Source organism: Ursus arctos, unplaced genomic scaffold, assembly GCF_023065955.2.
Source record: "Ursus arctos isolate Adak ecotype North America unplaced genomic scaffold, UrsArc2.0 scaffold_1, whole genome shotgun sequence".
NCBI lineage: Eukaryota > Metazoa > Chordata > Mammalia > Carnivora > Ursidae > Ursus > Ursus arctos.
This window is the reverse complement of record NW_026622763.1, coordinates 95,389,790-95,401,167: the sequence shown is the minus strand read 5'-3', so window position 1 is coordinate 95,401,167 and position 11,378 is coordinate 95,389,790. Positions and strand designations below refer to the sequence as shown.

General features: G+C 39.1%; 1 protein-coding gene across 1 annotated transcript; it reads right to left on the bottom strand.

Moving 5' to 3' along the window:
- Window positions 1-1,962: 1,962 nt before the first annotated feature.
- MRPL44 (mitochondrial ribosomal protein L44) lies at window positions 1,963-11,065 on the bottom strand. The gene is made up of 4 exons (XM_026491823.4): window positions 10,837-11,065; window positions 8,431-8,899; window positions 5,058-5,236; window positions 1,963-2,497 (listed from the first exon to the last, which is right to left on the bottom strand). Exons 1-4 carry the CDS (start codon window positions 11,016-11,018, stop codon window positions 2,326-2,328), a joined length of 1,002 nt encoding a protein of 333 aa, XP_026347608.1. The 5' UTR covers window positions 11,019-11,065; the 3' UTR covers window positions 1,963-2,325.
- Between the last annotated feature and the right edge of the window lie 313 nt (window positions 11,066-11,378).

The following is an 11,378-nucleotide window of genomic DNA, read 5'->3' as shown; positions in this document are numbered from 1 at the left end:
AGCAATTTCATATGGAACTGCAAAAATATGTGTTTTATTTTCTACATTCCAGCCCATCATAGTTTAGTGGGTGCTTTTTAAAAGTAGAACTTAAATTCAGAGAAGACTTTACTTAAAACTATGTTGAGATCACTTTCTTCATAAGGGATTTGGATCTACTTGCAAAGTAGCTTTTATGAACTGGAGTTAGATTTGTCCCACATGTAAATCTAGAAGCATTTGAGGTTCAGAAGCTTGAAAACCAAAGGATGAGGATAGTTTCCCTCCAACCTTGTAGGATAAGGTCCTGCAAAATGCCCTGAACAGGAGAAAACTGGGATCGCATTTTCAGCACTACTTGTGGGGGAAATGAAGGACTACTAAGTTTGCAACTGAATTCTCCGAAGACCTTTGGAAAAAATGTCCACCTAAAATAAGATTAGAGTAATAGTCTAGCTAAACCTGACATTTTGCACATACTGGGTAAGTGGCTGGAGGACATTTACTCTCTTTTGCTTCTCAGAAACTATGATCTCTCTTCTTTGGTGTCCAGGAGATGCTTATCAAATTACATTTGCTTGTGGATGATACACCTAATTGTGGCATTTTTTTACTACTGGGTTTGGCCCTCTATCCCTGTGTTCAAGTGTTAGAGGAGTTCAGAGTTAATTCTCAAAAGAAAGGTGAAATCATTTAACCTACCAATATGGACAATTAGGTAGTTCTCAAACTTCCCCCTCTGAAAACAGCCTCTGTTTACCTGTGATAGCTGAAAGCCCCTTACATATGACAAGACTCACACTTCCCTGACCAGTCTCAGGAAAGGGGTTCCAAAGGTCCCCTTTATTGTCCTTTATAAGAAGATTTTATGGCAAGCCTTTTGCCTCCTTGCATCCAAGAAAGCAAGATGGGTCACCAGCAGCTCTATGGGAGCCTGGAAAACTCAGCTGGGGATCTCGTGCTGATCCGGAAATATGGCCCCAGTGTGTGCCGCCAGTGTCTCCATCAGTAAAAGGATGCAGGCTTCAGAAAGCTGGATTAAGTGAACTCCCCTGAGTGGTTCATCCAAGATTATCTACCTTAATGCTAGCTCTTTGAACATAAAAATATTTCAATTAAAAAAAAGACTTTATGGCAAAAGTGCTGTCAGGTGTTTGGTTTTTTTTTTTTTAAGATTTTTATTTATGTATTTTTTTTTTTTTTTATTCATTTATTTGCTAGAGAGAAAGTGCACAAGCAGGCCAAGCAGCAGGCAGAGGGAGAAGCAGGCTCCCCACTGAGCAAGGAGCCCGAGGCAGGGCTCAATCCTAGGACCCTGGGATCATGACCTGAGCTGAAGGCAGCCACTTAACTGACTGAGCCACCTAGGCATCCGGGTGCTGTCACTTTTAACATTTCTATTCTCAACTCCCAAGTCCCATTTTTCTTGTTAACGCCTGAGAGTGACTACTGACAAATTCAAACTAAAAATTATCACTATTGCCAAAGAGCTAAAAAGAAACAAAGAATTTGCAGTTGGGAGGATTACTGAATTCGACACAAAGGATTGAAGAACCAGAAGGACATACTCTTAAGATCTGTCCTCTAGAAACTGAATGTGTCACAGTAAAATACTTAGAACAGTGTTTGGTACACAATGACTATGATTATGATTATAGAATACTAAATTGATAAATACATACCTTATTTTTCCATTAACATTGATAAATTTGTATTTTTCAGTTAGCTGCTTTTGGCCTTCTTTTAAGAGCATAAAGTTTATCTTGTTATTTGTTTTACGGAAATTAAATAACTATGAGATAAATTAGTATACAGAATTTTAAACCCAGACAGAATGTAGGGGACATGTATTACCCATCTAACTGTAACAAGCTGCATTTTTACATTTCTAAAGGTTAAGACTTATCACTATTTTAGCTAAAATCCTATTAAAGGGACAAAGTTCACCAACCTGGGTATATCAAATTAAACTACAATAAAATCTTCCGAGAAAGAGTGACTTTTTATTGGTATGAAAGTTCACATAAAACACACATACAAATTATGGTGATACCTCAAAGCTAGCCGGGAATAAAGTGGACCTAACTATACATGTTAAATAAAATAATAAAATCAAGGACTTCAGAAAAACCTTACTGGAAAAGTATCCAAAAAAGACTTCTGACAAAACAAAAAAAGAAAAAGAAAAAAATCAATGACCTGATAAATACTGGCTTAATTTTAGGAACTCATTATGAGAAGTAAGACCTATTTCTTTACAATTTGAAAAATGTCCAGCTTTCAACATCTTTGATATTTATCTCATTCTCTGGCTCACAAATTTCGGGTTGCCACAATTTTGGCAGGTTAGCTGGCAGTGATAGTCTTTTCTCTTCTTAAATTCTCTTTGGGCTTGGAATAGTCCCAGGGCCGTCTGTTCTCAGTGAACCCATAGAGTTTCCTAAGTGCCACTCGAGCCGCTTCTTCTTCTGCAACCAGCACTGTTTCCCCAGGTCCTTCTGCAATCAACTTTTTATCACTAGAAAAAAGCCAAGAGTAATCTGAAATTACCCATGATCATAAGACACATCCACAATCAGTTATGGTTTCTAAATCTTGTTTTGGCAAAACATCTACCAGAAGTAACACAAGAGCTTTGGATCTAGTATCTTTTGAAAATTAACTAGTTTTGTTGCAAAGTCATTATATATAGTAGTTAGAAAAGAAATACTTACATTTCCATACAAATATAAACAACTCACTAGGTCCAATATTTTTCAAATCAAAAAACCAAGGCACATCTAAGTAAGTATGGGTGTGTTCTGTTGTTGTTGATGATGGAAGAATTTAAAGAATATATAAAAATCTTGCTATAAAAAAAACCTGAAACTATTAAAAATATTCAAGGAAAATAAAACTACATTATTTTTAATTCATCTTGAATCTGTGATATGAGGAAAAATTTGATGGAAAAAACCTGTGCCTTTCTGGTTTCTCATCTAAACTTTAAAACAAATGAGAAATCAGTTCAGTATCTTAAAAGAGCTTTAGATCTTTAAAACTAGCTATGATTTAAAACATTATTTTATATATTATAATCCAATCTAATTTATTCCCAAAGATACTGAGGTAGCACAGGGAACCCTCAAGGCTATCAGTGTTCTAGTAAAGCCAAATTAAACAAAAATGGGTATTCCTGCTTTACTGATATTTCTATTATGAAAACTAGCAAACTCTTCTCCAAAAATGTAAAACTGTTCCCACAGGGAGGAAAGGACGTGCACTGAACAAGTGTGGTATGGATGTCTCAATTACATTTAACTACTTCCTGAAACTTCCTGACCCCAAACTTTACTAACTAAAAAAAGCATCTCAGAAAATCTCATGAACAGCAACTCCACTTAGTAGCTCGGATTCAAAATAAGTTGACTTGAAGCTAAAGAAGACTAGCACCAAACTTAAGAAAAATGAGCAAAACTATGCAGGAAAAAGAGAAACAATATGGAAGGAATTTGCTAAGAACCCTTCGCTATGGTAGTAATTTGAAATGAAACAAAGGTTAATCATATAGGTTAAACCTGACAGTAGTAACTCTACACATACGTATCTGCAATAGTATGGCAGAGAGAAAATCATCTAAATGAATTTCAAGCACAAAATGTTTATCATGTTTCTAGTCCAACGATGGTCTTAGTGTATCACTGACTGTTTTTTAAAATACCATTATATGAAATCTAGGAAAAAACTAAATAAATCTACTACCCAATGACGACCACCGTTAGTAATAGGGCAAACTGCTTTGTTTAAAAATAAGAGATCATTCTTCAAAATTTCCGTGTGTCACTAGAAATCCTTTAAAAACATCACCTGTCCTAGCTGTACTATATTCTATCATGTGCATTTGTTATTTCCCTATAACTGAATACCAAAGTTATTTCTAATTTTTTTTTTAAAAGATTTTTTATTTATTTATTTGACAGAGACAGAGACAGCCAGCGAGAGAAGGAACACAAGCAGGGGGAGTGGGAGAGGAAGAAGCAGGCTCATAGCAGAGGAGCCTGACGTGGGGCTCGATCCCATGACGCCGGGATCACGCCCTGAGCCGAAGGCAGGCGCTTAACCACTGTGCCACCCAGGCACCCCTATTTCTAATTTTCTAATAGAAAAAATGCTATTAGTTAACAACTGTTTACTGACTACCATGTCCTAGGAACTGTTCTAGGTATGGGGTATGAAGGGTAAACAACAAATGAACACCTTTGTTTACAGATTTCTGATGCAACCTGGAGAGAACACCCAAAGTGAGAATACCAAACCAAAGGATGTGAAGAATTTAAAGACTCTTGGTGTTTTGGTCAAAATTACTGACAGAAATACTGTACATCTCTTTTCTTCTACTAGGAATATATGAATTGCTGATAAAGGATGTGTTTAAGACTTACCAAGCTAATAAGCAAGAGAGTACCTCATCATTTTACTTTGCATTCCAATTAAAACTAAAGTTGAAACTTTTTACAACATTGTCCATTTTCTCCTTTATGATGTCTTCCATTGCCTTTAACCTATAAAATCCTACATCATATAAAGATCAGAAAAATACTGACCTCAATTTTAATCTAGGTTTCTTAAATATTCAATCAGTGTGAGGCAAGCTAACTGCTTACTAACAAAACTAAAACATTCTCAATGTGGGCTGATTTATGTATTTTGATGGACAACTAAGCCCTTCCTTTTCAGGTCCTAGGCTCAGTTGAAATTGTACAAGTGTGGATTACGGGTAAATAAATCTCTAACACTCACGAATCAGAACTTATATTTTTCTACAGAAATATTTAGATTAACATGAAATTCTTATTCATTAAAATGAATGGAATTCTACACTGTACAGCTGGTTGACAACAGCTACTATTAGCAGACCACAGATTACTGACCTTCCCCTAAGACTGACCAGCAAGAAAGGAAGCAGTAAATCAATAATCATGGGAATGAGATTTTTTAAATCTGTTAATGCAATCAGAGCTTTATATTAAGGAATGTGAGAAGTCAGTTGTTAAGGCTTCCAATCAATGTTATGAAGTTAAGATTAAAATTTTACTAACCAGTATAAGCCAACAAAAAACACAGGCAAAGCCGTGGTGCTTCCAGACTGCCTGGTAAGTCTAGATTCAGGAGCTGAAACATTCCTTTTCTTCAATTCTTCTACCAGTAACCCCATGGGATTTATTATCTTCCAAATCTCAAAGAGTTCTTTTCCAGTCATCTGAGTAATTAAGAAGTCCTGCATATAAAAATACAATTTATACATTTAAAGTAGTATAAAGGAAATAAGGACCATATTCAAAGTACACATTTAACAGAATTTAAAAACTTAATGGGAACTGAAAAAGACAAAATGTACTATTCCTTTTCATATACATAGTGTTTCATGTAAGTTTGATTATAAAAATCACAGTTGTTGCAGATGACATGATCTCTGTGGCAAGAGAACTCAAAAGATTCCACCAATACACAAGTTCAGTAAAGTCTCAGGATACAAAATCAACGTCCCAAAATCTGTTGCATTTTTACACACCAATAATGAAGCAGCAGAAAGAGAAATCAAGGAATAGATCCCAATTACAATTTCACCATAAGATATCTAGGAATAAACTTTTTTTTTTTAAAAGGTTTTATTTATTTGTCAGAGAGAGAGAGCATGCACACAAGCAGGGGGAGCAGCAGGTAGAGGGAGAAGCAGACTCCCTGCTGAGCAAGGAGCCCAATGTGAGACTTGATCCCAGGAGCCTGGGATCATGACCTGGGCCGAAGCCAGCCGCTTAACCAACTGAGCCATCCAGGCGTCCCTATCTAGGAATAAACTTAACCAAAGAGGTAAAAGATCTGTACTCTGAAAACTACAGAACATTATGAAAGAAATTGAAGGTGACACAAAGAAATGGAAAAACATTCTATGTTCATGGACTGGAAGATCAAATACTGTTAAAATGTCTATACTACCCAAAGCACTCTACACATTCAATATAATCCCTATCAAAATACAACCAGCATTTTAGACAGAACAATCCTAAAATTATATGGAACCACAAAAGACCCAAATAGCCAAAGCAGTTTTAAAAAAGAAAAGCAAAGCTGCAGGCATCACATATCTGGACTTCAAGTTATATTACAAAGCTATAGTGATCAAGACAGTATGGTACGGGGCACCTGGGTGGTGTGGTCAGTTAAGCATTTGACTCTTGATTTCAGCTCAGGTCATGATCTCAGGGTTATGAGATCAAGCCCAGTGTCAGGCTCTGTGCTGGGTATGGAGCCTGCTTAAGATTCTCTCTCTCTCTTTCCCTCTGCCCCTCCTCATCCCAAAAATAAAATTAAAATAAAATAAATAAAAAATTTAAAAATAATAATGAAATTAATTAATTAAAAAAACAGTACAGTACTGGTACAAAAACACACATAGATCCATGGAACAGAATAGACAACTCAGAAAGGGACCCACAACCATATATGGTCAACTAATTTTGACAAAGCAGGAAAGAATATCCATTGGAAAAAAGACAGTTTCTTCAACAAATGGTGTTGGGAAAACTGGAGAGCAACATGTGAAAGAATGAAACTGGACCACCTTCTTACACCATACACAAAAATAAATTCAAAATGGATGAAAGACCTAAATGTGAGACAGGAAACCATCAAAATCCTAGAAGTGAACACAGGCAGCAACCTCTTTGACATAGGCTATAGCAAATTCTTACTAGACACATCTCTGGAGGCAAAGGAAACAAAAGCAAAAATGAACTACTGGGACCTCATCAAGACAAAAAGCTTCTGCACAACAAAGGAAACAATCAACAAAACTGAAAGGCAGCCTTTAGCATGGGAGAAGATATTTGCAAATGACATATCTGACAAAGGGTTAGTATCCAGAATCTATAAAGAACTTATCAAACTCAACACACAAAAACCAAATAATCCAGTCAAGAAATGGGCAGAACACATGAATAGGCATTTTTCCAAAGAAGACATACAGACACACGAAGGCCAACAGACACATGAAAATATGCTCAACATCACACATCATCAGGGAAGTACAAATCAAAACTACGAGATACCACCTCACACCAGTCAGAAGGGCTAAAATTAACAACACAGGAAACAACGGAAGTTGGCAAGGTTGCAGAGAAAGGGCAACCCTCTTACACTGTTGGTGGGAATGTGACCTGGTGCAGACACTCTGGAGAACAGTATGGTGGTTCCTCAAAATGTTAAAAATAGAATTACCCTATGACTTAGCAACTACACTACTAGGTATTTACTCAAAACCAAACAAAAATACTGATTCAAGGGACACGTGCATCCCGACATTTATAGTAGCATTATCAACAGTAGCCAAATTATGGAAAGAGCCCAAATGTCCATCAACTGATGAATGGATAAAGTGGTAACACACACACACACACACACACACACACACACACACAGAGGAATATTACTCAGCCATAAAAAAGAATGAAATCTTGCCATTTGCAATGACGTGGATGGAGCTAGAGGGTATTATGTTAAGAAAAATAAGTCAGAAAAAGACAAACACAAAATGATTTCACTCATATTTGGAATTTAAGAAATGAAACCTAAACCTGGGCAAAAAAAAAAAGAGAGCGGCAAACCATGAAACAGACTCTTAACTACAATAAACAAACAGGGCTGCTGGAAGGGGGTGGTAGGCAGAGGGGTAGGTTAAATGGGTGATGGGTATTAAGGAGTATACTTGTTGTGATGAGCAGTATGTGTTATATGGAAGTGATAAATCACTAAATTCTACTCTTAAAAACTAATATTACACTAAATATTAACTAAATGGAACTTAAATAAAAACTTGGAAAAAGGGGCGCCTGGGTGGCACAGCGGTTAAGCGTCTGCCTTCAGCTCAGGGCGTGATCCCGGCGTTATGGGATCGAGCCCCACATCAGGCTCCTCCGCTATGAGCCTGCTTCTTCCTCTCCCACTCCCCCTGCTTGTGTTCCCTCTCTCGCTGGCTGTCTCTATCTCTGTCGAATAAATAAATAAAATCTTAAAAAAAAAAAAAAAAAAAAAAAAAAACTTGGAAAAAAAAAAACAACAAACCAAAATTCATAGTTGAAGGTAAAATCTTATAACTTAGACTCCTGGTTTCGGCTCAGGGTAATCTCAGGGCTGTGAGATCCAGCTCTGCACAAGGCTCCACACTCGGCACGGAGTCTGCTTAGGACTCTCTCCCTCTCCCTCCGCCTGCCCCCCAGCGTGCACCACGCACGTGTGCACGCACACACACTCTCTCAAAAAAATAAATCTTAAAAAAAAAAGCTTTAGGTCCTTCTCAGAATTTGGTAGGGAGAAAAATTCACAGCTCACCTTACAAAGAAATGAATTACAAAAAAATTTTTCCTTCTCTCCACCTCAAGCAGGTCCAGGTATGTGCAATTAAGCATTACCTACCCTGATGAAAAGAGCGGTCCTCTCAGGGCCACTGCTCTGTAGCAGGGCTCCAATCACTGCAAAGAAAGTCCGCTGTAAAACAGGCGGGAGAACTGGAAATTCTGCACTCAGTGTTAACTGCTCCACAGCCAAGTTTCTGGCCACGTGACACACCACTTCCTCACCGGTGAGAAAGTCAACAAGACTTTTAATGCCTTCACTGGGCAAGTCTGGGTAAGCATCCTTAAGAAACTGTGTGAGGCAAGTTTCTGAAAAAGATGTCCCTTGCTCAGAGAGTTCCTGATTATCTTTAAGATTCAGAAGAACAGCTTCTTTCTCTATTCCAAGGTTTTGGCGCTTGGCCTCCTCACTTTTAATATAGCAGCTATTAACAAATGCAGTTTTGAGAAGATCTAAGGAAAAGGTTTCCTGTAACCGATGTCCAAATGCTTGTATTTCAGCATGGTAATCCCAGTTGGGCTTCTCTGAACTGAAAATCCAAAAGAGAAGACAGTAAGCAATAGTAAAGAGAACAAGATGTTACAATGACGTGAAAACTTTAATTGTGATGCAATTTTATTGATTATGTAAGGGAAATTTTAAAAAGACTGAGTTTCATTTTAACACCACGCTTTGATTTTCTGAAAGTAAAATTTAAGTCAGATGATTCCTTGTGCTTCTTTGCTATATACACTGGTGGATTCATTTTCCCTTGGAGCCAACTGCCACATTAAAGTTCTTCAACATCAGAGACTAAGCCATTAACCTACCTTTTAGATTCTTTATTTCTGCTATAACCACGGAATTATGCTTTATACCTAGGTATGAAATAGGAATTATAATTTCGCAGGTTCAAGCTCTAAACAATAAGTACACTATATTTATCTCTTACTTTATTAAGTTTTAAAAACACCCATTTAAGTTAGCATCTAAATAATCTAGTATCATTAAAAGTAGGTTAAAAGTTCATAATCATTCCCAAGAACAGCTAAAAGGTCTTTTTAAAAAAAGACAATAAAATCCAAATAAAACTCTTTTAAGTAAAAATGGATAGGAAAATATAAAGATCTTGGTTGTTAAGTCATAGAATGTATATTAACCTATATAATCCTTAGTTGTTTCCAACTATAAAAGCCAAAAGTGACTAACCTCACAATAATCAAAGAAACATGAATTAGAGATACTATTTTCTGCTTATTAGGAAAATAACTTGCTTGTTTGGGTTTTTTAAAGATTTTACTTACGGGTGCCTGGGTGGCTCAGTCAGTTAAGCATCTGCCTTTAGCCCAGGTCACGATCTTGGAGTCCTGGGATCAAACCCCAAGTTGGGATCCCTGCTCAGTGGGGAGTCTGCTTCTCACTCTCCCTCTGCCCCCCACCCCCCGCTTGTGCTTGCTCTCTCTCTCTCTCTCCCCCTCATAAATAAAATCTTAAAAAAAAAAAAAAAGATTTTACTTATTTGACAGAAAGAGCAGCGGGAACAGCAGAGGGAGACGGAGAAGCAGGCTCCCCACTAAGCAGGGAGCCTCATGCAGGGCTCCACCCCAGGACCCTGGGCTCATGACTTGAGCCAAAGGCAGACGCTTAACCAACTGGGCCACCCAGTCGCCCCTGTTTTGAACGAGTATAGAATATAAACACTGACAGATGTATAAATTGGTTCAGCTTTGGGGGGGGGGTGCAATATTAAGGCAGCTATCAAAATTTCATACTAAATCTCCCCAAGGACTAATAACTTCAAAGCTAGTCGCTGTTCCAACGGTTCTAACAGAGATAATAAGGAACTGACGTACCTACAAATGGAATCAAAAGAGTGAGAGACATCTATTTTACATCGCCACGACTACATGTCAAAGTCACATTACTAGAGAAAAAGATTCAAGACCTCAGGTATTGATCTCATTTGGAGCTATAAAGATGTCTTTCTCTGCTAGACTACTGGACTTCTTTGCCAAGTTACTGCCAGACACTGCTGGAACAAGATTAAGAAGGAACAAGATTATTTGAGGGAAAAAAAACCTAAAGCTCAACTGTTTTCCTTTTATTCTGGCAAGCAGACTTGTAGTTGCATGTCCCTAAAATACTGTGGAATGTTTTTCCCCCTCTTATCGGTCTTACCCAAGAATTCTCAGCCATTACCACACAGGGACTACAACCCCAAGCCCACAGAAAGGTTGGCCTCACCAGGCCTCATTTCTCACAACTCAACCGACAGGCAAGAGTTCCGAAGCGTCGGGGGCAGACCCGTGTTCCACACCGAGGCAGGAAATTCATTCCTTGTGCCTCAGCCCACGCGTCCACTTTCCACCCGTGTCTCTACCGCAAACGTCCTAGACTCAAACCAGGCGCGCTTTAGCGACGAGCAACCCTCCCAGCCGCCGCCGGCTCCACGACCCCCACCCGGACCCCTTCCGAGGCGGCTCCTACCGGCGCACGGGCGGCGGCGGGGACCGGAGAAGGCGCCGCCGCTCTAACTCCTTCTGGAAGCGGAAGGCGGCACGGAATCCCTTCTTCACGCCCCGAACTGGGGGGACGAGAATGGGGGCCCCGGCCCGTGCCAGGAGGCAGCGAGGCCCCTGCAAAAGCAGTCTCCCGAGGCCGGATGCCATTACAGGGAAAAAGCAATGAAGGGCGGAAGGAAGAAAGTCGGACCAGTGTCGCGGTAACACAGTCCCCCCCCCCCCCCCCCGGAATAGGCGAGCTGAGCAAGGCCGGGGCGGGGCTGGTACGCGGGGGCGGGCGGCTGCCGTTGAGATTTACTGCGCATGTGCGCTCTGGTTCCCGCCCACCTGGGGATTACTTTTGGGTGAGCCAGCACTGAAGAGCTTTTGAATCCGGAAATGTGCGGGTTAGGTTACTTTACTCCGTCAGTTGCTTTCCTGTTCTTTCCTTTCTCATTACCGCAAAAACGTGCTTCATCGCAGTCTAAAGAAAACACTTAGAAGTCTCAAAAAAAGAAAACACTTCTT

Coding starts and splice junctions, on each gene's coding strand:
- MRPL44 (XM_026491823.4), bottom strand. CDS start 11,018: ATGGCATCCGGCCTCGGGAGACTGCTTTTGCAGGGGCCTCGCTGCCTC. Junction 8,900..10,836: donor CCGCCGCCGCCCGTGCGCCG/GTAGGAGCCGCC, acceptor TTGGATTTTCAG/TTCAGAGAAGCCCAACTGGG. Junction 2,498..5,057: donor TTTTTTGTTGGCTTATACTG/GTTAGTAAAATT, acceptor GCTTTTTTCTAG/TGATAAAAAGTTGATTGCAG.